Raw genomic sequence first — 27,800 nt, 5'->3', positions numbered from 1 at the left:
ATTTGTTTTTCTTTGGAAAACAAAGAAATTTGAGAAAACAAAGAAATTATATATATATATATATATACAGGGTCAGGCAAAGTGATCTGACACACTTGTAGGTTAAATAAAAGGCAAATAAAGTAAAGTAAATTTCCGAAAAGTACATATAATGCCATTCTGTTTCATTATGTTTTAAAAATTAAATCAGTTCTGGATGATGGTGTTTGGAGCTGATACGGGATCATGTCTACCAAGATTGAAGTGCAAACGGAACGCTCGTTGTGTTGCAGTTATAGATCGATTTGTTTTGATAAACGTTTCCACAATGAATCACCAATTCATGAAAACAATGGCATTATAAAGAAACAAAGCAAAATTGAATTATATGAAAAAAATTGCATTATATGTACCTTTCAAAAATATAATCACTTTTGTTACTTTACTTTATTTTCCTTTTATTTAACCTACAAATGTGTCAGATCATTTTACCTGACGGCGACATTAATAAGTAATAATAAGACAGTAGAAGTTGAAAGTTAGAAAAATATTTATTTGTTCACATTGTTCACATGACTATATATATACTCCATGTTTCACTGGCCGCACACAGTACTTATACACGTATACTGAACATTGTTTGTGTAAATGAATCCAAACACGAGCATGAGCATCACCGTAGACCGTATTCATGTGTGTATATCAGATCTATTAAGAGAAGCCTGAAAGCGTCTAAAAATCTTTTATTTCATGCAGTACTAGTTGCACACCTGATACATGAACTTCCATGAACAAAGGAGCAACAAATACCAAAAAAAAAAACAGTGTTTCTCCCTGAGAGTGTGGGAGTCGTCTCTTATCAGGAACTCAATGTTATGGCTCGGAGAAATGTCAATGAAGGTCTCTGGGAACAACGTGGACTGAATTTCACATATCCCTCATACCACAATTTATTTATTTTATTTTTTTTACAAGTGTGATTCCAAAGCAAGGGTCATTTGAAACATTCATTTTGTGCATACTTTATTCGGGAATTCCCATTCCTTCACTTTTCGTTTTTCAAGTGTGCAACCGTGCAGAAAAGTGCCGTCGAAAACTCCAGTGCAACAACAAAAGAGTGTAAAGTCACAAAACTGACACCGAGGCAGTTTTTAAAAAAAATAATAATAATAATAATAATAATAATTTGGTTCTTATATTTGTATACCTGATATGTGCACAAGTCATTTTCTACTCGTCTCAAGTCATTAAGCTCAGGTCACAGATCTCTGAGATGAAAGTCCCATAGTCAAGGCTCAGGTATTTGATTAAAGTCCAAGTGTTAGTCTTAAGTCTTGTCCACCTGCACTTGCTCAATAGCAGCGGTTTTTGAACTTTTATCATACTTTGCCCTTCATTCCCGGCGCTGTTCCATTTTAATAGTTTAATATTAATACATCCGGAACAGTTACCTTATATTATAATAATGTTGATGGCCCCCCTTCTTTCAGAAAATACTCTTGGGAATATTTTTGTCAAGTTTTCTCACCGGAGTCACTAAAAATGAAGTAATTTTGCTATTTGCATTAGTTAAGCTAAGTAAGGATTCATTCATTCCTTTTCTACTGCTTTTCTACTGCTGGAGCCTATCCCAGCTGTCGATTAAATTAAATATACTTATATTGACCGAAATTATGAACTCATGCCCGACCAAAGATGTAGTTATAAGTATTTTTTTCTACCGGACTGCTTGCTGATCTTTTACTTTTTTTGGGGGGGACTAGACAGTTGATGATGCAACTCCACAATAGAAGAGAGCATGTTTGGTTCAATAGATGAAAAAAAAAAATGGCCACACGGTGGCAGATGTACATTCATTCATTCATTTTCTACCACTTTTTCCTCACGAGGGTCGCAGGGGGATGCTGGAGCTTATCCCAGCTGTCGATTAAATTAAATATACTTAAATTGGATTAGGACTAGGGACTAAAGATGAAAGATTCTGGTATATTGACCGAAATTATGAACTCATGCCCGACCAAAGATGTAGTTATACGTATTTTTTTCTACCGCACCGCTTGCTGATCTTTTCTTTTTTTTTTTGGACAAGACAGTTGATGATGCAACTCCACAATAAAGAAAGCATGTTTGGTTCAGTTTTAAGATGAAAAAAAAATGGCCACACGGTGGCAGATGTACGTACATTTTACAATAATTTATTCATACACCCTTTGTACACCCTGGACTTGTGGCCAGCCAATCATAGGGCACATTTAGACAAACAACCATTCACACTCACATTCATACCTATGGACAATTTGGAGTCGCTAATTAACCTAGCATGTTTTTGGAATGTGGGAGGAAACCGGAGTACCCGTAGAGAGAACATGCAAACTCCACACAGAAATAGCCGAGGGTGGAATTGAACCCTTGTGTCTTAGCTGTGAGGTCTGCGCGCTAACCACTCGACCACCGTCTAAGCAAGGATGATTTTCGTTATTTTTCTGCTACACCTCCTCTTGAAGGCGTATTTCTAACTGTGCCAAACTGTACGTTGAACGCAACTCTAAAAATACAGCAGGCCAAAGAAGCTAATTAAACGAAGCTTATCTAAGTTTGACACGTTTGAGCCAGCATCCTTTATCTCGCCCCCGAAGATGCATTCAACAGCTTCCTGTTTGACCTCGACTGAACTCTGTGTAGCCCGACATGATAATAACGAACCGTGCTCCTGGTGGTTTTTTTTAAGGTCGGTGGTTGCAACCGACAGGTCAGTGGATGGGGAGTAAGAGACTTAATGACGCCGACGCTCGGCGGTGAGTCCAAGTCAGGTGTCCAAATCTCCGATGTGTGTTGTGACTGAAGTGCCCATCTCTGCTATGTACACATATACAAATACATAAATACATTCAATACAAGATCCAATACCCTACCGTGTTCAATAAGAGAAACCTAAGAAGTGCATAGGCCTTAAAGCCCTCAGTACAGTTTCACTTAATGTGCAACATCTCCATGTCAAACTTGCTGATATCGTGAATGTCTTCATGTTTTTTTTGTTGTTTTTTTTTTTTTAGCAGCTGCATGCAACACCCTTTCATTGCCCTGAGATTGGAGAGGAAATAAATAAATAAATGTCAAAAATATTAAAAACAATATAATAAATTAACTTGCATGGACACCGTGGACCTACACTCGTAACTCGTAACTTTTCGAACGCGGCCGACACAACCTACGGAACCACGCCCAGTATAAAACCATCATCAGCAACCAGTAACACAAATAAGCCACACAGCCGAAGATAAGAAATTGAGTTTCAAGTCTCTTAGCTGGAGTGAACCATTCCGCTTTGCTCTCTCTGGAGATGGTGTAAGCCATTCCCGCTAATAGAAGCGCTGTCCACACTGACAAGGGCAAAAGAGGCATGTAGTTTCCTACGATCTTCTTCCGCCCCGACGTCCCCCAGCTGCTTTTGTTCATGGTTAAGATGGCAAAGTACTTAGCGGGCAGCAAGCTGGTCATGTACAAAGCGGAGTACAGAGACATGAACACCATCACCGCGTTCCTGCGCAGGATGCAAGCGTAGGCGGCTTTCACCAGCCCGATCAGCTGGATGCAGCACAGGACCCAAAGGATGTCCCACAGCGAGCCTGTCCAAAATACCTGGATGATGGTGGCTGTGACGAAGAAAGGGAACACGCCGGAAACGATTGATTCGTACGTCATCCATAAATGGTGCTTGTGCCACCACATGGCGTTGAAGAGCCATTCGCGGAAGTAGGACTTGGTCCAACGGGTCTGCTGGTTGAGCCAACGCAAGAACTGAGCCGGCGTCTCCGTGTAGCATTTGGAGCGAGCCGTGTATCTACGAGAAGAAATGTTCATTAAACCCACATCGTGATTCGTTCATTGACATTTTTCGATATTTCATACAGAGCGCAGTTTAAAAATCAGCTTGTTTTTTTTTACAATATATGTAATATCTTTGGCCCCTGAATGCCATTTTGTTTTAGCTCCACAAAATCTACCTAGCAACAAGCGGCCACCATTAGAGTACTTCTGTTGACCACCATTGCTGTTTACCTACAAGAATACATTTCAGTTTTCAACGTTTTACAATGAACCCCCAATTATTTTATGACGTTTCCATGGGACGAGAATACAATTGAAAACGTCAGACAAAGATCAAGTATCAAGTAGTTACTGAGGAACCAAGGTACATTCATTTAGAGTAGTTACTAAGGAATGAATGAGGAACTAATCACTAATACTTAAATTTAGAGTACTTATTGATGAACTAAGGAGTAGTTACTGCAGAGCAGGGCACATACTGTACATACTGTACATTTAGAGTAGTTACTGAGGAACCAATCACTAAAGCACATACATTTAGAGTAGTTACTGATGAACTAACGAGGAAGTAATGAGTAGAGTAGTTACTGAGGAACTAAGGCACATACATTTTGAGTAGTTACTGAGGAACTAACCACTAAGGCACATGGATTTAGAGGGGTTATTGAGGAGCTGATGTAGTAGAGTAGACTAGTTACTGAGGAACAAAAACTAATCCAAAACCAAGGAACTAATGAATAACTGAGTAGTTACTGAGGATGTAACGCACATACATTAAGAGTAGTTATTGAGGAACTGGTAAACTAATGATGAACTAATAAAGACCTAATGAGGTAGTTACAGAGGATTTAAGGCACATACATTAAGAGTAGTTACTGAAGAACTGGTGAACTAATGAAGTAATTAGTAGTTACTGAGGAACTAATAATGAACTAATGAGTAGTTACTAAGGAAATAAGGCACATAAATTTAATGTAGTTACTGAGGACGTATGGAGTAGTTACTAAGGAACTAATGAACTCATCACTAAAGCACATAAATTTGGAGTGGTTACCGATGAAGTAATGAGTAGTTACTGAGGAACTAAGGCACATAAATTTGAAGTCGTTACTGAGGAAATTACGAGAAACTGACTAGTTACCGAGGACGTAAAGAGTAGTTACTACGATACTAGTGAACTCATCACTAAAGAGCATAAATTTAGGGTGGTTACCGATGAACTAATGAGTAGTTACTGAGGAACTAAGGCACATAAATTTGAAGTCGTTACTGAGGAAATTATGAGAAACTGACTAGTTACCGAGGATGTAAAGAGTAGTTACTAAGGAACTAATGAACTTATCACTAAAGCACATAAATTTGGAGTGGTTACCGATGAACTAATGAGTAGTTACTGAGGAAGTGAGGCACATAAATTTGAAGTCGTTACTGAGGAAATTACGAGAAACTGACCAGTTACTGTGGACGTAAAGAGTAGTTACTAAGGAACTAATGAACTTATCACTAAAGCACATACATTTAGAGTGGTTACCTATGAACTAATGAGTAGTTACTGAGGAACTAAGGCACATAAATTTGAAGTCGTTACTGAGGAAATTACGAGAAACTGACTAGTTACCGAGGACGTAAAGAGTAGTTACTACGATACTAATGAACTCATCACTAAAGCACAGAAATTTAGAGTGGTTACCAATGAACTAATAAGTAATTACTGAGAAACTAAGGCACATAAATTTGAAGTCGTTACTGAGGAAATTACGAGAAACTGACTAGTTACCGAGGACGTAAAGAGTAGTTACTACGATACTAGTGAACTCATCACTAATGCACAGAAATTTAGAGTGGTTACCAATGAACTAATGAGTAATTACTGAGAAACTAAGGCACATAAATTTGAAGTCGTTACTGAGGAAATTACGAGAAACTGACTAGTTACCGAGGACGTAAAGAGTAGTTACTACGATACTAGTGAACTCATCACTAATGCACAGAAATTTAGAGTGGTTACCAATGAACTAATGAGTAATTACTGAGAACCTAAGGCACATAAATTTGAAGTCGTTACTGAGGAAATTACGAGAAACTGACTAGTTACCGAGGGCGTAAAGAGTAGTTACTGAGGAACCAGTGAGTAGTGGTTAGGTAGGTTGGTTCTGTACTTCAGTGTAAAGTTGTCCCCTCATAGGCCATTAGGTTGTTGGTGTCCCACCATCTTTTTCTTTGTAAAGAAGAAAGGTCTTACTTTGTGGCGTATCCCATGCTCAGCATACGATTGGTCAGATGTCTGTCGTCTCCAAAAGTGCAGTGAGTCCCCAGAAACTTCTGATTGTACCAAGATTCCAGAAACGCCTGAAGGAGATCGTTCCTGTAGAGCCCTAGTCATGTAGGAGATGTTGTCAAGTATCCGCGTTTAATTGTTGAAATCAATCATACGGCAGAAAGAAACCTACCCAAAGGTCCACTAATGCAGGAGACACAATCGAAGAAGGACTGACAAGCTCTTTCTATGTTGAAGGCCATCCAGTAGCGAAGGCTGCTCATGAAGCTGATGTAGGAGTCCTTCATGTTGAGGATCATCACATCCCCGCCGACTGCACCATACTTGGGGTTGCTCTCCAGCACCTTACACAGCTCCACCGTGGCCATGGGGTCCAGCTTGGTGTCCGAGTCGCATACCTGGCCCAATGAAAAGAGCGTCATGTTTTCGTTTTCTCAAAGAACCTTAGAAGAGCATGCACTGGAGAAGAAGCATACCTGAATGTAGTCGACTGAATCTCCGAGGGCTTTGAACGCGGTGTACATGACCTCCCGTTTTCCCCCCCACTTCTGCATGATGCACACACAGTTCTTGGTCTTGATCAGGTGCTCTACTTCGCTACGCTGGGGGTCCTCCCCTCCTATAACGTAGTCCGCCTCCACTCCTGAGCCCACAGAATCTGTGTCCTGGACTTCGGTGGGATCCCATGTGTGGTAGTTGTTGTACCACACGTAAAAACCAGGGTCCTGGTCTGCAAACACCTCTCTGAACATCTCCATCATGTAGCGGTCGTCTTCGGAATTCCCGTCCACCACCATGACGATACGAAGCAGCTCAGATGGATACTGAAGGGCCCGGACGGAGTTGAGGCACTCTCTGAGGTAGACTGGGTCCTCCTGGTAGGCCGAGATGGTGAAACCAATGGTCTTGGTGAAGGTGCACGGAGATTTTCGAGCTTTCATTCGTCGGTGCTCGATGAAAGCGAAGAAGCTCTGGACGAGCACGTGGAGCGACAACAGGAGCCCGTAAATGCCGAAGGAGATGATTCCGTACAAGGAAGTCACCAGCTGCTGACCTTCAACGTAGGCCCACACCATCACACCCAGAACGGCCAACGCAAACACAAACGTGAAGATGGCCCGGAGTATCGACAGGAGCTTTTTGAGGAGAGGTTTCAGCTCCATTGTGTGTCTTCACCTGTGGAACACATCGCCGAGAACATGACAGGTTTTATGTCACCTTTAAAGGCAACATGGAAAAACATCCCATAAAGCCAGTTAGTGCTTTTATGGAGGCTTGTTAAAAAGTCCTGCAATTATGAAACTGCTGTGGCTGTCACACCTAAGCCATATGCTCATTACAAGCCATAGCACTTCCATACAATATATTATCATATACATCATTTCATATCTATTTTATATACCTACGTATAGTCCTCATTAGGGTCACACGTGGGCTGGAGCCTATCCCTGCTGACTTCAGGTAAGAGGTGGGATACACCCACACATCCCAGGCATACTATAATACTGGGATAATATTCATTCATTTTCTACCGCTTTTTCCGGCCAGCCAATCACAGGGCACATATAGACAAACAACCATTCACACTAACATTCATACCTATGGACAATTTGGAGTCGCTAATTAACCTAGCATGTTTTTGGAATGTGGGAGGAAACCGGAGTACCCGGAGAAAACCCACACATGCACAGGGAGAACATGCAAACTCCAGAGATGGCTGAGGGTGGAATTGAACCCTGGTCTCCTAGCTGTGAGCGGGTAAAATGGCTCTTTTCATAGTAAAGGTTGCCGACCCATAATATATAGTACACACAGTATTTATTCATTAATTCATTTCTACCGCTTTTCGTCACGAGGGTTGCCGGAGCCTATTCCAGCTGTCTTCGGGCGAGAGGCGGGGTTCGATTTGGAGTCGCTAATTAACCTAGCATGTTTTTGGAATGTGGGGGGAGAAAACCCACGCATGCACGGGGAGAACATGCAAACTCCACACAGAGATGGCCGAGGGTGGAATTGAACCCTGGTCTCCTAGCTGTGAGGTCTGCACGCTAACCACTCGCCCACCGTGCTTAGGATGATAATATATACCGCAAATATACATGGTGAAATATGGTTTTACTAAATACTGTGTGTACTATATATTAGGGGTCGGCAACCTTAACTATGAAAAAATAAGTTTTACCCCCTTGCCCACTAAAGAAAAATAGTAGGGTTACCATGGTAACATCCAATATACAGGGTGAAATATGGTTTTACTAAATACTGTGTGTACTATATATTAGGGGTCGGCAACCTTTACTATGAAAAAATAAGTTTTACCCCCTTGCCCACTAAAGAAAAATAGTAGGGTTACCATGGTAACATCCAATATACATGGTGAAATATGGTTTTACTGAATACTGTGTGTACTATATATTAGGGGTCGGCAACCTTTACTATGAAAAAAATCAATTTTACCCCCTTGCCCACTAAAGAAAAATAGTAGGGTTACCATGGTAACATCCAATATACATGGTGAAATATGGTTTTACTAAATACTGTGTGTACTATATATTAGGGGTCGGCAACCTTTACTATGAAAAAAATCCATTTTACCCCCTTGCCCACTAAAGAAAAATAGTAGGGTTACCATGGTAACATCCTGGTTAAACTTCACTACTGAATTGAGAAGTTGCATGGTGTTCGAGTGTTAGCACGTAGAGCTCACAGCAAGGAGACCAGGGTTCAATTCCACCACATCTCTGTGTGGAGTTGGCATGTTCTCCCCGTGCATGCGTGGGTTTTTTCCTCCCACATTCCAAAAACATGCTAGGTTAATTAGCGACTCCAAATTGTCCATAGGTATGAATGTGAGTGTGAATGGTTATTTGTCTAATATGTGCCCTGTGATTGGCTGGCCACCAGTCCAAGGTGTACCCCGCCTCTCGCCCGAAGACAGCTGGGATAGGCTCCAGCACCCCCCTCAGCCCTCGTCAGGATAAGCGGTAGAAAGTGAATGAATGAATAAATATTGTGTGTACTATATATTAGGGGTCGGCAACCTTTACTATGAAAACATTTTACCTCCTTGCCCAGTAAAGAAAAATAGCCTGTAGCCAAACATACATTTAAAACAACGTCTTATAAACTCGAAAAAGATAATAGACGAAAGGGATGCCAACTAGTAGGGTTACCATGGTAACATCCTGGTTAAACTTCATTACCTGATATCTGAGGAATTGTGTAGCACAGTGATTGACAGCCTGTTTCTTTTACAGCTGTGATGAGTCTCCCACAGTTTTGGAGGAATTTTGGTGTATTGAAGTAGTTCAGATTAGAATGAGCTACTGTAAATTATACTGTAAAGGTACTTGATTTGTTTACTCTTTTTTAAAATTATATCTAATTTTTTTTTAGAAATGTCAACTAGAAGGGATGATCGATGACACGTCGATGCAGAATTAAAATATAAATTTTCTTTTGAAATGTTTCTGTTTTGGGGAGGTTATTGATGGTTAGTTTATCGCTTTCGTGTCTGTTACATATCAAACAACCGCAGGCAGCCAAACACTGGCTTCCCCTGCCTTCCTCGTTCTCATCCAATCACGAGTCAGAACTCAGCCAGGATGCATTCACTGTCTCACACAATGGTGGTTTTTTAAAAATTAATCACAAAAACGTGCATTTTCCCCAATCGGGTGTTAAATAAATATACGAGCATTGTAAAGAGAGCCGCGCCGCGGGTTACTGACCCCTGATATATAGAATATAATGCTATACAATAACAAATAAAATATTTCCTAAATATATATGTTACTAGCTAAAATAAGACAATGTAAACATATGTATGTATACAGTTTATAAAACCCCCATTTGTAAATTAATTGATACATGTAGAAGCGTTCAATAGAATTAAAAAAACTACTTAAACGACTTAAAGTAGCTGTAAATAACAATATGTACAAGTCAGGCCTTTTCTGATTCAGTCTAACGAATATTCACAGGCATCACTACTATCTAAGATTAATAAACTGTAATAATATTTTTTATATACAATTGTTTATCATTTCAAGGTGACATTGTAAAATAAAATTATAAATGTAAATTAAAAAAAATATATATACATAAAATGTAATAAATTTTTTAATGTATGTAAAATCCTAATAAAATGAATCCATAGAGCTTTACCTGATGCTGTGCTTGCGACGCATCGAGTGTAAAATGTGAGGGTCCTGTGTGGCGACCAGCTGAGCGGTGCCTGTCTTTATAAGCTCCAGGTTGATGTGAAGCCATGTGGATTTTTTTTTTTTTCTGTGCAGGGATGATGAATGAGTGGCGCCCCCACTGACTCAGCCGTGCGTCAGTCAGAGAGTGTGCAAGGCGGTGGTCCCCTTTTGGGTTGAGCGGTACTTACAAACTCTTTTGTTGTGTTTTTTTTTTCCTCTCTTTTCTTTAAACACCATCATCATGTCTGGAAATGATTCCAATATAGTTATATTTTACTTGATCGAATGTTCAGTCACGAACTTGCCACATGCAAGCTCAGCCTATCTGGCAACCTTTACATTCACAACTATAAATTTCATCTCATTGCCTTTAAATAGATGTGATTGTACAAAACAGACCTGACATAGTGTCAAACAGTGAGTGTTTAGCTAGCCAAATCAATGTCTCCCTCTAGTGGTCGTTTCTTCACATTGCACAAAGCAACCGGTAAACAATAGAATGTTATTCTGCAAGTCATCTTATTTTTCTCCCAAAGCTTGTTGCCGTCAGCTGTCATGTTGTTTTGGATCATGGCTGAGAAGACGTGGAAGATGCTTTATCAACTCCTCTCCAGTAGATTTCCTCAAGTTTGATTTCACACTTCAATTATATAGAGGTTGTCAGGTTGATAACCTTTGAACCAAAGAAGAATATAATCAAATCTCGACTCATACTAAACATAGTTATATCTAAGAAGCAGCGATGGTTGCTACATGCTAGTGATCTCAGTTGTTTACACTGTACAACCACCTAATACTATATAATGGATGTCATACAGTGGTGTGAAAAAGCCAGTTTTTATATTTTATAGTTTTTATATATATTATATAAAAATATAAAAAATATATATTATATTTTTAGAATATATAAAATATATTTTATATAGTTTTTTTTTTTTAATCCAAACCTACACGGCTCTGCATGAAAAAGTGATCATTGAGATCTATCAGTTTCAAAAAGGTTAAAAAGTCATTTCTAAACTTTGGGACTCCAGCAAACCACAGTGAGAGCCAAAATGTGGAACAATGGCCGGGCAACCAAAATACCCCAAGAGTGCAGCAACGACTCATCCAAGAGGTCACAAAAGACCCCACAACATCCAAAGAACTGAAGGGCTCACCAAAAAAAACCCATCTCAACGGCCAAGTGGTTAGCACATAGGTCTCACAGTTAGGAAACCCGAGTTCAATCCCACCCTTCACACATCTCTGTGTGTAGTTTGCATGTTCTCCCTGTGCACGCATGTGTTTCCTCCGGGTACACGTGTACGGTCCTGTACAGTCATGTGATGCTTATTTAACTGCGTCACTGCCTGACCTGACTTTTAAACATGATCACATCCCCTAAAACTTTTTTTTTTCTTTTAACAAGCAAATCTGTGGACCGCTCATGAGGGTCCACACCCTTCCTAAACCGCATGGAGCTGCTTCAGCCATCATGCACCATGTCAGGCACAAATAGAAGCCACCAGGCGACTGATGTCATGGGAGGCAGTTGGCCTATTGGAGGAAGGTCATGGAGATGCTGGTATTATTGGCAGCTTCCTGTGTGCTGCTTTGCAGGGCAGGTCTTTCTATTCATTACAAGAAGTCAAGTGTGGGAAATAATTGGGATTTAGCGGTCGCTGTCGCCTGAGGGTTGAGCTTGTGACTTGGAATTCTCTAGCATAAACGCTAGTGGGGAGTGTTTTCCTGAGAGCGCACAACCATGTGTCACCCGTGGCCCCTCGAGCATTCATTAGCATATATGTTTATCCTGAAAGGGGGCATATTATGCTCATTTTTGACACTTTGTATTGAGTTGTGGACTCCTATAGAGCAGCTACACACAATAACCCACACAGAAAATTTCTAGATCTTCCAAAATTTGTGCTTCCCGCGGCGGCACGGTAGTCTAGTGGTTAGCGCGCAGACCTCACAGCTAGGAGACTAGGGTTCAATTCCACCCTCTGCCATCTCTGTGTGGAGTTTGCATGTTCTCCCCGTGCATGCATGTACTCCGGTTTCCTCCCACATTCCAAAAACATGCTAGGTTAATTAGCGACTCCAAATTGTCCATAGGTATGAATGTGAGTGTGAATGGTTGTTTGTCTATATGTGCCCTGTGATTGGCTGGCCACCAGTCCAGGGTGTACCCTGCCTCTCGCCCGAAGACAGCTGGGATAGGCTCCGGAATATAAACGGCTTGAGCCAAAAAATCCGTATGTGGCACATGACACATGTTAACTCGCAAACTAGAGAGCTAGCAACCTAAACGGTAGCCTTCAAGTTATTTCCTTTAAACTTAAATAGCCAAAAACTTACCACTTCCACACGGATAGGGAGGATAACTATTGACAGTTATTTAACCTTTAACATGAACATTAATCAAACGTAATATTTTTTTCTGGGTACATGATACGATACAGCATCCATATCAAATTTGCGCGGGCCACACTAACATTTGGCCCGCGGGCCGCATGTTTGAGACCCCTGTTCTACAGTATTATTCATTATTATTGTGACACATTTATGACCTGTGGCAGAAAAGCAAAATGTGAGTTTTTATTAAGAATTGTTTGTAGCATATTGGGTAATATGACTGTAAAGGTGACTATAGGGGTGCTATTTCATGTCTAGAGGGCTCTAATCATGTTACAAAACAGAAATTCACTCATCACGGACCAAAATGTGAGTTTTTAGTAAGAATTGTTTGTAGCATATTGGGTAATATGACTGTAAAGGTGACTAAAGGGGTGCTATTTCATGTCTAGAGGGCTCTAATCATGTTACAAAACAGAAATTCACTCATCACGGACCAAAATGTGAGTTTTTAGTAAGAATTGTTTGTAGAATGCTTAGATTTGTGCCATTAAAGTTGCATTATTATTATCTCTTGTCACATCCATACTGTGCATACTGTTTATAATTTATATAATCTGCAATAGCCATACTATAGTCATTTATATCCATGTATATGTCCACACTGTATCATAGTCATAGCCTATTATAGTTTGTACATATATCTGTCCATTTACAGCTCTATTCTATTTCTTCATTTATTTACTAATAAGGTATTTATAAATTTGCACTTCTGGTTGGATGCTAACTGCATTTTGTTGCCCTGTACCAAGCACATGAGAAATAACAATAAAATTTAATTTAATTTAATTTAATTTAATTTAATTTAATTTAATTTAATTTAATTTAATTTAATTTAATTTAATTTAATTTAATTAATTTAATTTAATTTAATTTAATTTAATTTAATTTAATTTAATTATTAATGCATTATTCAAGAACAATGTCAAAAATGCTAACATATATTTGCAAGATATAGAAACAGGTAATTTTTTAAGGGTGATTAAGCAATCTGGAATTTATTTTTATTTTTTTAGTTTTTTTTATATGTATTTATTTATTTATTTTTATATATATTTTATTACACTCTTCAATTACAAAACAGTATAAAACAGTATAAGCAGAATTACAGGAACATAAAAGTGCAATTCTACAGAACAATCTCAACATAAATAAAAAAAATAACAAAGAAAGGAATATTGGGATATTGAAAATAAGAACAACAAAATAAAAATAACATGTCACTTAAGCTTGTTCTTCATATGAATTGTTTTTTAGAACGTTCTCCAATGTATGAAAGGTTTTCAGTGCTTTTCTGTTTTTAAATACCAGCTTCAGTGATTCATTACAATGTGGAATTTAAAAGTTGTGCGTTTCTTCTTCCTTTCCAGTCGCTATATTGTGAGCTGCGCGGTTGCCATGGCGACAACACGTCAACATCTACTCGCTCTCTTTCCTTCCACCGCGCACAATGTTGCCTCTAAAAAGGTCAAAAATAACCAAAAGGATGGTCCAAAACCTGGCAGAAACGATGTCCAAACAAGTGTCCCACTGTGAGTATTGTTTATTTGTCTTAAGAATTCTTCACAGTTTACAATTTAAGTTAACTTTTGCGACTGGAAGTTTGTCACTTGTCACTTTTTTTATGGCTGCAGTCAATAAAACAGAGGTGGAGTGTCTTATCAGACACTTTCATGTTTTGTTGGAGGACATGAAGACTGAAGGCTTGGACAGATGGACATTCAGAAGCATTCTGCACAACACCTTTGGACTCACGGACGACACCATCATGGATGCAGGTTATCATCATGTCAATCAATGTTTTATAAACACTTTTACAGTATGTATGGCATGTTAGCACCACTACAGCACTCAACAAAAACAATATTCATACAGTTATTAATTGCATAATACACTAGTTAAGTATCAATTCCATGCTTGGTAAATACAAATTAATGCAAAAAAAAAACACTTTTGAAATAATTTTGAATTAGATTTGTAATGGCAAGAGATTAATACATGAATGCAATGAAAAAAATTGATTTAGATAAACTTTCTAAGTTGCTAACTTTTTTGCTAATTTTTTAATAATAATGTTGGCTATTACATGAACTTAATTTAGCATGTCATATACACTCAAATTTTATTTATTTATTTTATTTAGCAAATTTTATATATATATATATAAAGTTACTGCTATTTAAAAAGCTGCGTGCATTGTTATTATAATTAAGTAGACAACAAATTAAACTACTTTGAATAAAATGATTAAGTCAGTTGACTTAACATATTTTTTGGAGTTACAAACTTAAAAACTTTATTATTCTTATTATTCTTTTTTTATTTAAAAACAATTATTCAGTAAGCATTACTTAAAATAAGCTTTGAGCGAAGAGGAAAAGCTAATTCGTGCAATGCAATATTGTTTGTTGGTTCAAAGCAATTTCAAATTAAGTTGTCATAACTAAAAAAGACTAATGGAAATTGTTGCGTTGATTTTTTTTTTTTTTTTTTAGGCTAAACATTTATTTTTTGAGTATAGCTATTTAACTTCCTGCGACTGATCCAGAAACAAGTGCAAAATAACATCCCACATTTTGATGTCAACATCGTTGAAACGTTTGAAAGAGTCATTAATTAAATAACAAGAAAACAATAACAGCATTAATAATATGTTAATCGACACAACAACAACATAAAAACTTAATATGATTAGAAAGTGTGTCCAAACTTGTACATACACTTACACTCAAAATCCTACTTTTCCAAGGTGTGTTACGCGTACCATTAGGGGTACGTGAATAAAAATAAACAATTAGCGCCTAACGCTCACAATTACGAATATGCATGAACGCCTCACGGAGCAAAGAGACTGGCGCGAGAAGGCGACCGAGCGTCAAGTTGTTCCTTGCTAGGTGTGCGTCATAGCAGCAAATAAGTAAGTTTGAATAATTATTTTCCGCAATAAGAGTGTTTCATCTGAAATATTTCATTTATATTGGTGTTCCAATTAATCCTCGCACGGGTTTGAGAGTTGAAAACCTGTCACTGTGAGTGGAAAGTCACTCGAAAATGTCGCTATTCCGATTGTTGTGTGTATTTTTGTATATAGGCCACCATTAAGAAGTCGTGGTGGTTCGTTTTAGAGTTGGGACACCATGGAAAGATTCCAGTCAGATAAGACACGTTATGCTCATATTCAACACAGCATCAAAAACTAGCTAACTTGCTGTCATTGCTGTGCTAGCTTTTTCGAACAATGGAGCATTCACGTGCATCACGGAACTCCTGGGTTACAAGTTGCCGCTGCTTTCAGGGACACTTGGAACACATTCACGTGATATTTACAAAACAAACCACTCAGTAAGACAATGGTACAAAGTGTTGTACTTCTAAAAGACATCAATGTTAAACAAATATGACAAATAAGTGAACAAATACTGTGGAATAGTGGAATAAAATATATGTAGGATGATTACTTATCTATTTATCAGTGCTCATGTCTAACTTTATCCAAATATCACCATGCAAAATAGACATTTTTAATCCGGAATGACTATAAAATTAATGAACCACTGAAATATGTTCAATATTTCAAATGAATCAACAGTATTTAGGTTTTTTAAACGTGCAGGAGTTCTAAATGATTCAACCCTCAATGTAAATTACATTTATTTTCAAAATAATATGTGTCATTTTTACTTGTTCAGGTTTATAATTTTTGCAAATCAATGGGTTGTATTATTTGCAGTGTAATGTGTATGTTTTACTATACTATTATCATGTATAAATCTTATCATCAGATTGTATTTTGTGAGTAATTTGGTGTGACTTCACTAGTTAAAATAGTTTATTATCTTATATAAGATGGTGCACGTCAGCACAAATATAAGTAATGTGTATGTACATAAAGATAGTGATCACGTAGAAAGTACAATGTGCAGTAGAATGGCGGGGCATAATTATGCAATATGGGCAACACACATGGTTATAAAGTTGGAGTTCTTTCCTGGCTGAGCATTTTTTCCTGTTGACACGAAAAGACCAGTGTACCACACTAACCCAACAATTGTTTCTCTTTCATTTTCTAAATATATATAAATATATATAAACATATTACGCATCTATCATTTTCTCTCTTGCCCTTCAGTGTTCCGGACATTTGACAGGGACAATGACGGTTTTATCGGAATGAAAGAGTGGATTGAGGGACTATCAGTTTTTCTTCGTGGTACCTTGGATGAAAGAATAAAATGTAAGTGTGAAAAAGTTTTTTTTTTTTTTACATGTTTGGCACACCAGGAGACCCGGGTTCAATTCCTCCCGCCGCCCGGCTGCCACATGCCTCCAGGCTCCCGAACCTCACCTTCCAGCACACCCCATTGGGACTTTTCCATAGTTAGGGCTGCACGGTGGTCGAGTGGTTAGCATGTAGGCACACATCTAGGAGACCCAAGTTTGAATCCACCCTCAGGCATCTCTCTGTGGAGTTTGCATGTTCTCCCCGTGCATGCATGGGCTTTCTCCGGGGACTCCGGTTTCCTCCCACATTCCAAAAACATGCTAGGTTAATTAGCGACTCCAAATTGTCCATAGGTACGAATGTGAGTGTGAATGGTTGTTTGTCTATATGTGCCCTGTGATTGGCTGGCGACCAGTCCAGGGTGTACCCCGCCTCTTGCCTGAAGACAGCTGGGATAGGCTCCAGCACCCCCCCGCGACCCTCATGAGGATAAGCGGTAGAAAATGAATGCATGAATATAAATATTAGGGCTGTCAATCGATTAAAATATTAATCACATTTTGCCCATTGTTAACTCACAATTAATCTCATGTAATTGCAGATGGGGAAATATTTTTGTGGTATTTGATATGCAATTACAACAATAATTACATCAAATTTTATGTAAAAAGATATAAAGATATCATTTTGGGCGGCACGGTGGCCTCGTGGTTAGCGCACAGATCTCACAGCTAGGAGACCAGGGTTCAATTCCACCTTCGGCCATCTCTGTGTGGAGTTTGCATGTTCTCCCCGTGCATGCGTGGGTTTTCTCGAGGTACTGCGGTTTCCTCCCACATTCCAAAAACATGCTAGGTTAATTGGTGACTCCAAATTGTCCATAGGTATGAATGTGAGTGTGAATGGTTGTTTGTCTATATGTGCCCTGTGATTGGCTGGCGACCAGTCCAGGGTGTACCCCGCCTCTCGCCTGAAGACATCTGGGATAGGCTCCAGCACCCCCTGCGACCCTTGTGAGGAAAAAGCGGTAGAAAATGAATGAATGATATCATTTTGGGAACTATGGGCCATTTTAAATACTGGCAATGGCCCCAGACCATCACACTGCCACCACCATATTTTATTGTTGGTATGATGTTCTTTTTCTGAAATGCACCTACCAAAAAGTTCATCTTTTGTCTCGCCAGACCACAGTATTTTGAAAGTAAATAGTGTAAATATGTACTGTAACTTATAATTAATCTGTATTTCTATTGTATTGTCCTTTGAGAAGATCTGCTGTGATAAATTACATGTAATAAATTCTCCCACTGACAACCTTTTTCCACCTGCTCACCCGATGCAGACTGTTTTCAAGTGTATGACCTGAACGGTGACCACTACATCACCAGGGAGGAGATGTTACAGATGCTGAGGTACAGTCTCAGACTACCCGGAGAGGAGGACCCTTACGATGGAATCAAAGATCTGGTGGAGATCACACTCAAGAGGATGGTGAGATATGTTCTCACAAGGAGGACGAGCATCACATCTTCATATTGAGGAACTCTACATCGTGTCCACTCACAGGACCACGACCACGATGACAGGCTGTCCTTTGACGACTTTGACAGTTCGGTAAAAGAGGCGAATCATGTAATGGAGGCTTTTGGCACGTGTCTTCCCAACACCTCAGTGAGTTGAGAAGTTGAATTTAACAGCTATGATCTTCATCTCCATTAACATCTGGTTTTGCCTCTTTACAGAGGATTGAGGCATTTGAGCAGCGTGTCTTTCAAGTTCAAGCAAAAGAGTGATCATATTTTATACAGCTTTTTAAGGTAATGGTTTAATTTAATTTGAACATGCATCAGATTACAATTGAATGCATCACATAATCAGTTCACAGTTCCACATGTCCAAAAAGAGTAGGAAGAAGCAAAGCTTATTAAATCCTACCCCTCCATCTGGTACTTTTACAACCAGTAACTGTTACATTTGTTTACTTCCTGCCTTTCTGATATAATTTTTAATGTTTTTGTTTTTTACATGTACCGAAGTATGAGGTGATATGACTGTATAATGACATAATAGGTACCATAGTAACCGTCAATATAGTGATATATATATAACACATCATGACTGGTTTATTCAACGCAACATGGCCATGGTATATTTATTCCCTGCATGTTAAAGAAGTTTCATTCAAGTGATCATGACACCAGTCACAGCAAAGCAAGAACAAAATAACAACATTGACTGATATGGTGCCATGTTTTTTTTTTTTTGACTGAAACGGACATATTTACTGCAAGATAGGCAAGATAAATGAGTGACTTCAAGCTATGTTTTGCAAAAATTCATGTCTGGAACACTTACTGGTGACACTGGCAACCAGTTATCATTCATTCATTTTCTACCGCTTTTTCCTCACAAGGGTCGCGGGGGTGCTGGAACCTATCCCAGCTGTCTGCGGGCGAGAGGCGGGGTACACCCTGGACTGGTCGCCAGCCAATCACAGGGCACATATAGACAAACAACCATTCACACTCACATTCATACCTATAGACAATTTTGGAGTCGCTAATTAACCTAGCATGTTTTTGGAATGTGGGAGGAAACCGGAGTACCCGGAGAAAACCCACGCATGCACGGGGAAAACATGGAAACTCCACACAGAGATGGCAGTGGGTGGAATTGAACCCTGGTCTCCTTGCTGTGAGGTCTGCGCGCTAGCAACCAGTTATATATAATAATAATAATAACCATCCATCCATTTTCTACACCACTTATTCTCATTAGGCTTACGGGGGTGTGCTGGAGCCTATCCCAGCTGACTTCAGGCAAGGGGCAACAACAATTGGATATGTTTTCCTGGCAGTGATAGCCACTTAGAGCTATTAGCTTTCACACTGAAGAGATGAAGACGATGTTTAGAAAGCAACACGGCATAAAAACCCATATTATTCTAAGATTCATCGTGACGCTGCAATAAAACACAACCCATCAGCTGCCTATCTGGCACGTCAGAACAAGACTGAAAGAATTAGCACCACGGCTGGTTGCTAGCAGAAGAAATGTAGATTTCCATGGTCGAATGTCTTGTTTTTTGAATTTTTAAAGCATCAAATATGCTTTTCAATGTTATTTTTCATTAGCGTGCAGACCTCACAGCTAGGAGACCAGGGTTCAATTCCACCCTTGGCTATCTCTGTGTGGAGTTTGCATGTTCTCCCCGTGCATGCGTGGGTTTTCTCCGAGTACTCCGGTTTCCTCCCACATTCCAAAAACATGCTAGGTTAATTAGCGACTCCAAATTGTCCATAGGTATGAATGTGAGTGTGAATGGTTGTTTGTCTATATGTGCCCTGTGATTGGCTGGCCACCAGTCCAGGGTGTACCCCGCCTCTCGCCCGAAGACAGCTGGGATAGGCTCCAGCAACGCCCACGACCCTCGTGAGGGTAAGGGGTAGAAAATGAATGAATGTTGCCAGCTCAAGTGGTTAACACACAGGCCACACAGCTAGGAGACCAGAGTTTGATTCCCCCCTCGGCCATCTCTGTATGGAGTTTGCATGTTCTCCCCGTGCATGCGTGGGTTTTCTCCGGGTACTCCGGTTTCCTCCCACATTCCAAAAACATGCTAGGTTAATTGGCAACTCCAAATTGTCCATAGGTATGAATGTGAGTGTGAATGGTTGTTTGTCTATATGTGCCCTGGGATTGGCTGGCCAGGAGTCCAAGGGTGTACATCGCCTCTTGCCCGAAGACAGCCGGGATAGGCTCCAGCACCCCCTGTGACCCTCGTGAGGGAAAAGCGGTAGAAAATGAATGAATGAATGTTATTTTTCATGGCAGAAATATCAACAGGAACACTACAAAATGTCCAAAAAGGAGTAGGTAAAAGCAGAGCTTATTTAATCCAACTTTCCCACGTCTGTTAGTGGTAGTAAAAACATCCTGTGGTTACGTGTCACCATCTATTGGGAGATGTGTCATCACATAAAAAAAAGAATGTGAATGTGAAGTACTGATCAAATCCTCCGACGTGGTTTTATCTTTTTTTCCACCGGTTTGACATCAGGAACAGACGACACCTTAAAAAAAAAAAAGATTTGTATAAATAAATATAAACACCAAGAAAATGTGACGTGTTACCTGTTTCATTGCGTTTCGGATCAAGCCGACGGTCGTATTGAGCGAGTCATCCTCCATGTCCACTTTAGGAGTGTCTTCTAATTTGGGTCCAATGAGTACCTCATTCTTTCCTGACATGACATCAGACAGCGGGTGTGGCACATCATCTTCCATCCTGCGTTTTCTGCTCTCAAAGTTTGTTGACCTCGGCACAAATTTGACTGCACGCGGATGACTCGGAGTCAGCATGTCCTCTGCTAAATGAGATTTATGCACGCTTGACGCCGTTTTTTCTCCACTCCCAACAATGGCGTTGTGCAGCGTCCCCATTTTGTCCTCTGTTGGTACATGATCATGGTGTTTTGAGTAGAGACGTTCCTGCGGAGGTAGCGGCAGCAATGGAAAGCCAAATTGATGGTTGATGTTGGAACTCTCTCTTTCATTGTCACGGTCACTCGTGTTATTATGTGGAAGGATGATCTCTGGAGTGGGTTCTGGTGACTCCTTGTTTGATGCCTCTTCCGGCTCCCTCTCACGGGCTGCAATCCAAACAAAAATAATGACTGCAATTAAATATTTTGTTAGGGAACAAATAAAGAAGATGAAAAATGCATGAGGGGGAAAAAAGCTTCAATATTACAAAGAATAAAAGTATAAACTATTGATGTTCCAATCAGTTAGTATCGGCCGATTTTGTTTACATGTCAACATGGGTTACGTACTCAAGTTTTCAAGTGTATACTCATTATGTATTTGCCTATAGACGGTATTTGTGTGTGGTTGTTTAATGAACATAAACATGTCCAGCCTCAGGATGATGAGTAGCTCACAAAAGGGTCAAAGAATATTTGCTTCAACTTTTAGTAGTTTATTATTATTACTGTTGAATTCAGACTTTATGCATTTAAATGACAGCAAAAAGTTCTCCTCCCATTGTGTGTGGAAGTGGTATACTTCTTACTGTTCTGTTTCAAACACTTTCTTAAGTTTAGAATAAATAAACTAGGGGCTAACTTGTCAGCTCGGCAGCTTGCTATATGCCAGTGTTTTTCAACCTTTTTTGAGCCACGGCACGTTTTTTACGTTGGAAAAATTTTGCGGCACACCAATAAGCAACATTATTTGCTTCTTTCAGTTTTTTCCTGATTACGTACTCGCCACAACAGATCCTTTTGATCCGCATACTAATTTAACCAACAATGTTACAACATGTCACCACTACCTCTCACGTGCATCACTAAGTCTATTAGAGGAACGAGGCAATCAGCTAGGTGTTGCCACATGGACGAATATTACATTGCTCTGCCAGTCTTTACACCAATGACACGTGACAATGACATAATATTTGCCGAAAATTATTAATACATGTTAATTAAAAAAAAAAAAGTGATATTGAATAATTCCTCACGGCACACCTGACGATTTCTCACGGCACACTTGTGTGCCGCGGCACAGTTGTTGAACATCACTGCTATATGCTATGAGCAGTGGCTGTCTCTTTTGACCCTTCATTGATGCCATAGGCCACATGTGTCGACAGAGGGCCGAAGCACTGAAGGTTTTCTTTCCAACCAGTTTCTCCAGCAGGTGATTTAATTGACAGGCTCCTTCCCTCAAACCAGAGGAGGGTTAATAATTAAAATCACCTGCTTTAGTGACCGAGTTTGACACCCCTGCCGTAGAATGAGCATTAGTGTTGCATACCGCACCTCTACTACAAGCACCCCGAAGTATGTATCTCCGCCGGTCCTGCAGCTTCATCCTGGTGTCCTCCACCGTCTCATATTCAGGTACATAGCAAACATGCAGCACACCTCCATAAAAACTCTTCTCATCCATGTGTCGTTTAGCTGCTCTGAAAGTTACAAAATAAGTGTTACTCGCAGGGAACAATATCGTCACACTTTGAATGTAACATAATGAACCTGGCACTGGTGATCTTCTGGAACTTGACCAGGTAGACCTCTGTGAACTCCTCAGCAGGGTACTCATCCAGCGGTCTGTATTCTTGTACGGTTCCATACAGAGCACATAGCTGGATCAACTCCGTCATAACTCCAATGGCAGGGACCCCTTGTACCATGACGTAACACGACTCTAAATTGATGGTGTACACCTGCCAAAAGGACAGTGAAGTCCCAATTTGAATGTTTGTTTACATCCCACAAAGCTGTCCAAAACATGTTATTTCCAGCGTTATAATCGTCGATAGAATCCTTCAGCTCACCTTAACAGCCCTTGCTTTCCTCCCCTCTCGATATTTTGCCCGAGAAATGCATACTTTTCTCTGTTCGTGGTGTTTGTAAACCTCCGGAGCGACCCAACAACGACTACTCGACGCCGCCATGTTTTATAAAAATAAGTTTCCGATTGCTGCACTTCAAAATAAGAGTCCACGTATACGCAGTAACGGTGAAGTATGAGTACAGTTTGCGTTTGGCTGTTATATTTTGAAAGGTATCGGAGCGGGAAGTTGTCTTCTTCCAAGTAAGTCGAAAAATGAAGAAAGTTGAGATGTTTTAAAACCTTAAATCTGTAACGAGCTTCGCAAACGCTTCTTTTGACGTGAAAAATGCACAGTACATGGCCTTTGTTGACAAGCTCACTTACTTATTTTAGTCATCAATTTATACATTCATGTTCTTAACAATTCACAATGGTTGTGGGAAAGCTGGGGCTTATCCAAGCTGACTCGTCACCAGTTAATCACAGGGAACATGTAGACCAGCCATTACCAAATGGCAGACCTCAGTACTGTTACAGACCCAGTGATGTCCCTTTATGAATTTGTGACCAATTAAAGTGAATGGGAAAATAACATATAGTTATGCCCGCGGACCGAGTTTGCGTGCGTAATTACTTCAGTTATTACGGTTACCGTGACAGCAAATTGTTTACTTGCTGAGAAGGGTAAAGAGAGAACCGTGGCTTGCTCAAAAGTAAAGTACAGTATGCACTATTGCAGCTTTTCCATTAAAGATGAAAAATGTTATTATAAATATTATTTTTAACTTTAAAATAAGCCTATTGTGTTCATTTTATTGGTCGGTGAAACCTTTTGTTGTTGACGTGAAATTTGGCGGCCATTTTCTTTTCAATGCAATGTTGTATTGAAACAATAAGCTAGTCTGTTTGATCCAATTTAAGGGACCTTCAATGTGAAATAAATACACATACGGACCTTACTCAATTTTAATTGAGGACCCCTAATATAGACAAACATTCATAGCAGTGGGCAATTTAGAGTCTCCAGTTAGCCTAACATGAATGTTTTCGGGGTGTCGGATGAAGTTGGAGTACCTGGGGAAAAAAAAAACACACGCAGAAATGCTATGGCTGACATGCTAACCACCACGCCTGTGTGTGGTATCCAGTCCTCTGCTTTAAAATCATTCCCTCAGAAAGTAGGAATCTTTGTGATTCCAGTCTTGTGTGGAATGACGTTCACACAGCACGTACACATGCTCCTTCAAAGGCTCGGGTTTGAAATCTATGTAAATAACCAACTACAACGTATTGTTTTATTCCCCTAGCATTAAGGTTCACACACAACCACTAGAACATGAGCCTCTAATTGCACATCGTGGAGAGCAAAGTCAGTTAAATACTAGATTTGGAACTGCAGTCCATATTCAGTGATTATGGCGAGAGGCCAGAGCATGCAACATGCTTTGCAATTTCAGCCCGCAGAGAACCGTGTAGAAGTTTGTTTTTGTTTTTTTTTTTTTGCTTTAGTGATTTATTGTTGTCTGTCATCTTTGAACATTTGTGTTCTACTAGGGATTTTTTGAACATAACCAATTTTCAGCCATAAAAAAAAAACAGTTTGCGGCGTTGTTAAATAGCTTGAAAAGCTTGCATGGCGTTTGGATATGCCACTGAAGTCACAGTCACGCTCTCCGAAATTAGAAACGATGGCACTGGTATTTAAATGAAACTTTTTGGAAATGACAAAAACACATGTCGGAAAAATTTGTGGGATTTGTATTTTTTTTTCTAAATTGCTAAATAGTTGCATCCCAGGCTGCACAGTGGGTGAGTGGTTAGCGCGCAGGCCTCACAGTTCAATTCCACCCTCGGCCATCTCTGTGTGGAGTTTGCATGTTATCTCCGGGTACTCCGGTTTCCTCCCACATTCCAAAAACATGCTAGGTTAATTAGCGACTCCAAATTGTCCATAGGTATGAATGTGAGTGTGAATGGTTGTTTGTCTATATGTGCCCTGTGATTGGCTGGCCACCAGTCCAGGGTGTACCCCGCCTCTCGCCTGAAGACAGCTGGGATAGGCTCCAGCATACCCCCATGACCCTCGTGAGGATAAGCAGTAGAAAATGAATTAATGAATGAATATAAATATTAGGGCTGTCAATTGATTAAAATATTAATCACATTTTGCCCATAGTTAACTTAAGTAATCTCATGTAATCGCAGATGGAAATAAGTTTTTATCAAAATAAGTAGGGAAAATATCTTTGTGGTAAACAATTTGAAGTGCCACTACAACGATAATTACATCAAAATTTATGTAAAAAGATATCAATTTGGGAACTTTGGGCCATTATTTAAAAAAATACAATCAGCAAGCATATTTTTGTATCAGTATTTTTCTTTTTTATTAGCATATTAGCTCTTAAACTCGCTCACAGACGTTCAGCAAATACAAAATGTGACCGAGTGAGACCTCTCACACTAGCCTGTTTTTGTTTATTTGTGTCAGCTCAAAATAAGATTTGTATTTATAATACTGGTTTTAAATTCTAAATGTTTGTGAGTAAAAAGCCTATTTAGGAACATCCAGAAAGGATTATTATTAAAGAATTGCCTCAATGCACGTTTCCTTCATGAAATGTACAAATACCTAAAACATAGGGTAATAGTCATAAAACATTTCATCCAAATTGCAAACCTAATGTCATTTCATTTCTTTTTTAAAACATATTTAAATACATAGAAATTAATCATGATGTTACGGTAAATATTATTTTATTACAATACTCAGTATATACCACAGTTTTTGAATGTTTAATGCGATTTGCGATTTGTCCTACTTTTTCGACGGTCATTGAACACACCGACGCAAAGAGGGATGTATGGATGTATTTGGATGGATTTTACCGCTTTTTCTTTCACCCCATACTCTTGCCCGCAGACAGCTGGGATAGGCTCCAGCACCCCCGCGACCCTTGTGAGGAAAAAGCGGTAGAAAATGAATGAATGAATGTTTATTATTCCCAGTCTGGAAACCATTTTCCAAAAGTACCGTTTCAGGTCACCCAGAATGCTGTTTCCGTGTGGATGGAAGGCTAAAATGCAAAAAAAAAATACTTTGCCGTTTATAGCCCGTCAGTCAATTTTCATGTGAAATTTAGTTGAGCCCGTGGCTTTAATAAATAGAAGAAGATTCACACGGTTTATGCGAGTGTGGGAAAAAAGTGACAAGAAAAGCAGATGTTCTCACATGATTTATTTGTGGTGTCTTTTTGCACCCACATGCGGTGTTGCCACACTGGTGGAACACATGACGAGGGGCGCTGTTCTCACATCATATACTCTAACCGCTCAACATTGTTTTCTTGATCCATGTGACGTAATTGCACACTTTTGTGTACACGCCGGGTTTGTTTCTAAGAGCGCAGCCTTTCCCCCAGGATACGACTCCTTGGAGCACGCCGTCACATGTCATGGGACCTCCGGAGTCACCCTTGCAGATGAAAGAGATGAATTATTATAATGGGTGTGTCGTCAAAAGGCAGAAATACTATTGGGTAACATGTTTAAAGTACCTGACAGGAGTCTTTGCCTCCCTGCAGATACCCAGCACATATCATGTTGTCGGTGATTTGGAAGGGATATGCATTGAAGCAGACATCATCACTCAGGAGGGGGGCATCCAGGCACTGCAGCTTATGAGGATACCTGGCTAAATATGGGAAACATGGAATGAAATTATGTTAGCATTTAACCCTTAAAGTTGATCACAATTTTTTTTACCAATATAAATCAATAAGAATAAGTTCATTATTTTTTGTTATGATTATTTTTAATGTTGACTTGTGGTCCTTTTTAACAATACAGTTGGTATATGAAGTAGTTCTGTGGTTACATTATCCCACTTTTTTGCCATTAAGAGTAACCAGTAACAGTAAATCAAAACGGTGGTCGAGTGGTTAGCGCGCAGACTAGGAGACCAGGGTTCAATATCGATAAACAACATGGTTTATTTTTTTCGTTTTTTTCCTGATTACAGAGTCCCCACAGTGGATTTTTTTTTAATCCGCCCGTTATGTTCCAGATGCTCTTCCGGACGAATACCGATGATGTTTACAAAGTCCAGAACCACTACACTATGGCGGGCTCATCGATAAACAACATATATCCCAATATTTCTTCCATTTCTTCCGTGGGTTTTCTCCGGGTGTTCCGGTTTCCTCCCACATTCCAAAAACATGCTAGGTTAATTGGCAACTCCAAATTGTCCATAGGTATGAATGAGTGTGTGACTCTCAACAACTGGTATAGGCTCCAGCATATCTAGTGAGGACAAGTGCTAGGGAAAATATATATAAACTATATACTATACTGGGGGCTGCACGGCGATCTAGTGGTTAGCGCGCAGGCCTCACAGCTGGGAGAACAGAGTTCAATTCCACCCTCGGCCATCTCTGTGTGGAGTTTGCATGTTCTCCCCGTGCATGCGTGGGTTTTCTCCGGGTACTCCGGTTTCCTCCCACATTCCAAAAACATGCTAGGTTAATTAGCGATTCCAAATTGT

General features: G+C 39.6%; 6 protein-coding genes across 8 annotated transcripts in view; 3 read left to right on the top strand and 3 right to left on the bottom strand.

Annotated features, from left to right (window-relative positions):
* Positions 1 to 3,864, top strand: part of spaca6 (sperm acrosome associated 6) — a 33,338-nt gene extending 29,474 nt beyond the window's left edge. For both annotated transcript variants that reach the window (XR_009131938.2, XM_058085683.2), the window contains 2 exons: positions 2,708 to 2,774; positions 3,033 to 3,864. Coding sequence is in view for 1 of the 2 variants with exons in the window: in XM_058085683.2 (XP_057941666.2) it covers positions 2,708 to 2,747 (40 nt within the window). In the remaining variant the exon portion in view is untranslated. The remainder of the gene's footprint in view (positions 1 to 2,707; positions 2,775 to 3,032) is intronic.
* Positions 544 to 10,292, bottom strand: has1 (hyaluronan synthase 1). 2 transcript variants are annotated; one of them, XM_058085688.2, is made up of 5 exons: positions 10,253 to 10,292; positions 6,562 to 7,261; positions 6,258 to 6,483; positions 6,050 to 6,182; positions 544 to 3,820 (listed from the first exon to the last, which is right to left on the bottom strand). In XM_058085688.2, exons 2-5 carry the CDS (start codon positions 7,246 to 7,248, stop codon positions 3,145 to 3,147), a joined length of 1,722 nt encoding a protein of 573 aa, XP_057941671.2. In that variant the 5' UTR covers positions 7,249 to 7,261; positions 10,253 to 10,292; the 3' UTR covers positions 544 to 3,144. The 2 variants fall into 2 exon arrangements, with proteins under 2 accessions (XP_057941671.2, XP_078654042.1); XM_078797916.1 differs by lacking the exon at positions 10,253 to 10,292 and having other exon boundaries at positions 6,562 to 7,478.
* A 3,775-nt stretch (positions 10,293 to 14,067) lies between these two features.
* clxn (calaxin) overlaps positions 14,068 to 27,800 on the top strand; it is a 15,530-nt gene continuing 1,797 nt past the window's right edge. The window contains exons 1-6 of the mRNA XM_078798073.1: positions 14,068 to 14,222; positions 14,325 to 14,468; positions 16,820 to 16,924; positions 18,258 to 18,406; positions 18,482 to 18,586; positions 18,658 to 18,732. Of these exons, the coding sequence (XP_078654199.1) occupies positions 14,141 to 14,222; positions 14,325 to 14,468; positions 16,820 to 16,924; positions 18,258 to 18,406; positions 18,482 to 18,586; positions 18,658 to 18,708 (636 nt within the window). The 5' untranslated portion in view covers positions 14,068 to 14,140 and the 3' untranslated portion in view covers positions 18,709 to 18,732. The remainder of the gene's footprint in view (positions 14,223 to 14,324; positions 14,469 to 16,819; positions 16,925 to 18,257; positions 18,407 to 18,481; positions 18,587 to 18,657; positions 18,733 to 27,800) is intronic.
* rbm48 (RNA binding motif protein 48) lies at positions 20,679 to 23,416 on the bottom strand. Its single transcript, XM_058085676.2, has 5 exons — positions 23,256 to 23,416; positions 22,954 to 23,144; positions 22,738 to 22,883; positions 21,050 to 21,567; positions 20,679 to 20,988 (listed from the first exon to the last, which is right to left on the bottom strand). The coding sequence occupies exons 1-5, from the start codon at positions 23,373 to 23,375 to the stop codon at positions 20,926 to 20,928; spliced, it is 1,038 nt and encodes a 345-aa protein (XP_057941659.2). The 5' UTR covers positions 23,376 to 23,416; the 3' UTR covers positions 20,679 to 20,925.
* The window catches only part of LOC131137562 (chemerin-like receptor 1), a 27,208-nt gene continuing 22,169 nt past the window's right edge, over positions 22,762 to 27,800 (top strand). Inside the window, exon 1 of the mRNA XM_058085673.2 lies at positions 22,762 to 22,818. The gene's annotated coding sequence lies outside the window, so the exon portion shown is untranslated. The remainder of the gene's footprint in view (positions 22,819 to 27,800) is intronic.
* The window catches only part of LOC131137569 (trypsin-like), a 5,551-nt gene continuing 4,228 nt past the window's right edge, over positions 26,478 to 27,800 (bottom strand). Inside the window, exons 4-5 of the mRNA XM_058085686.2 lie at positions 26,812 to 26,948; positions 26,478 to 26,729 (exon numbers count right to left, since the gene is read on the bottom strand). Of these exons, the coding sequence (XP_057941669.2) occupies positions 26,580 to 26,729; positions 26,812 to 26,948 (287 nt within the window). The 3' untranslated portion in view covers positions 26,478 to 26,579. The remainder of the gene's footprint in view (positions 26,730 to 26,811; positions 26,949 to 27,800) is intronic.

Source organism: Doryrhamphus excisus, linkage group LG17 (genome assembly GCF_037039965.1).
Source record: "Doryrhamphus excisus strain RoL-2023G ecotype Guam linkage group LG17, RoL_Dexc_Guam_v1.1, whole genome shotgun sequence".
Taxonomy (NCBI): Eukaryota; Metazoa; Chordata; class Actinopteri; order Syngnathiformes; family Syngnathidae; genus Doryrhamphus; species Doryrhamphus excisus.
This window is presented reverse-complemented; position numbering and strand designations above follow the sequence as displayed.

Bases quoted from the DNA above. Each gene is read 5' to 3' on its own strand.
- has1 (XM_058085688.2), bottom strand. From the start codon at position 7,248: ATGGAGCTGAAACCTCTCCTCAAAAAGCTCCTGTCGATACTCCGGGCC. The intron at 6,484-6,561 runs GTATGCTTCTTC...TCATTGGGCCAG, and splicing joins ATTCAGTCGACTACATTCAG to GTATGCGACTCGGACACCAA. The intron at 3,821-6,049 runs GTAAGACCTTTC...TTCTTCTCGTAG, and splicing joins AGCATGGGATACGCCACAAA to ATACACGGCTCGCTCCAAAT.
- rbm48 (XM_058085676.2), bottom strand. From the start codon at position 23,375: ATGGCGGCGTCGAGTAGTCGTTGTTGGGTCGCTCCGGAGGTTTACAAA. The intron at 23,145-23,255 runs GTGAGCTGAAGG...TCCTTTTGGCAG, and splicing joins GGAAAGCAAGGGCTGTTAAG to GTGTACACCATCAATTTAGA. The intron at 21,568-22,737 runs GTGCGGTATGCA...TTTGGATTGCAG, and splicing joins TCGGGGTGCTTGTAGTAGAG to CCCGTGAGAGGGAGCCGGAA.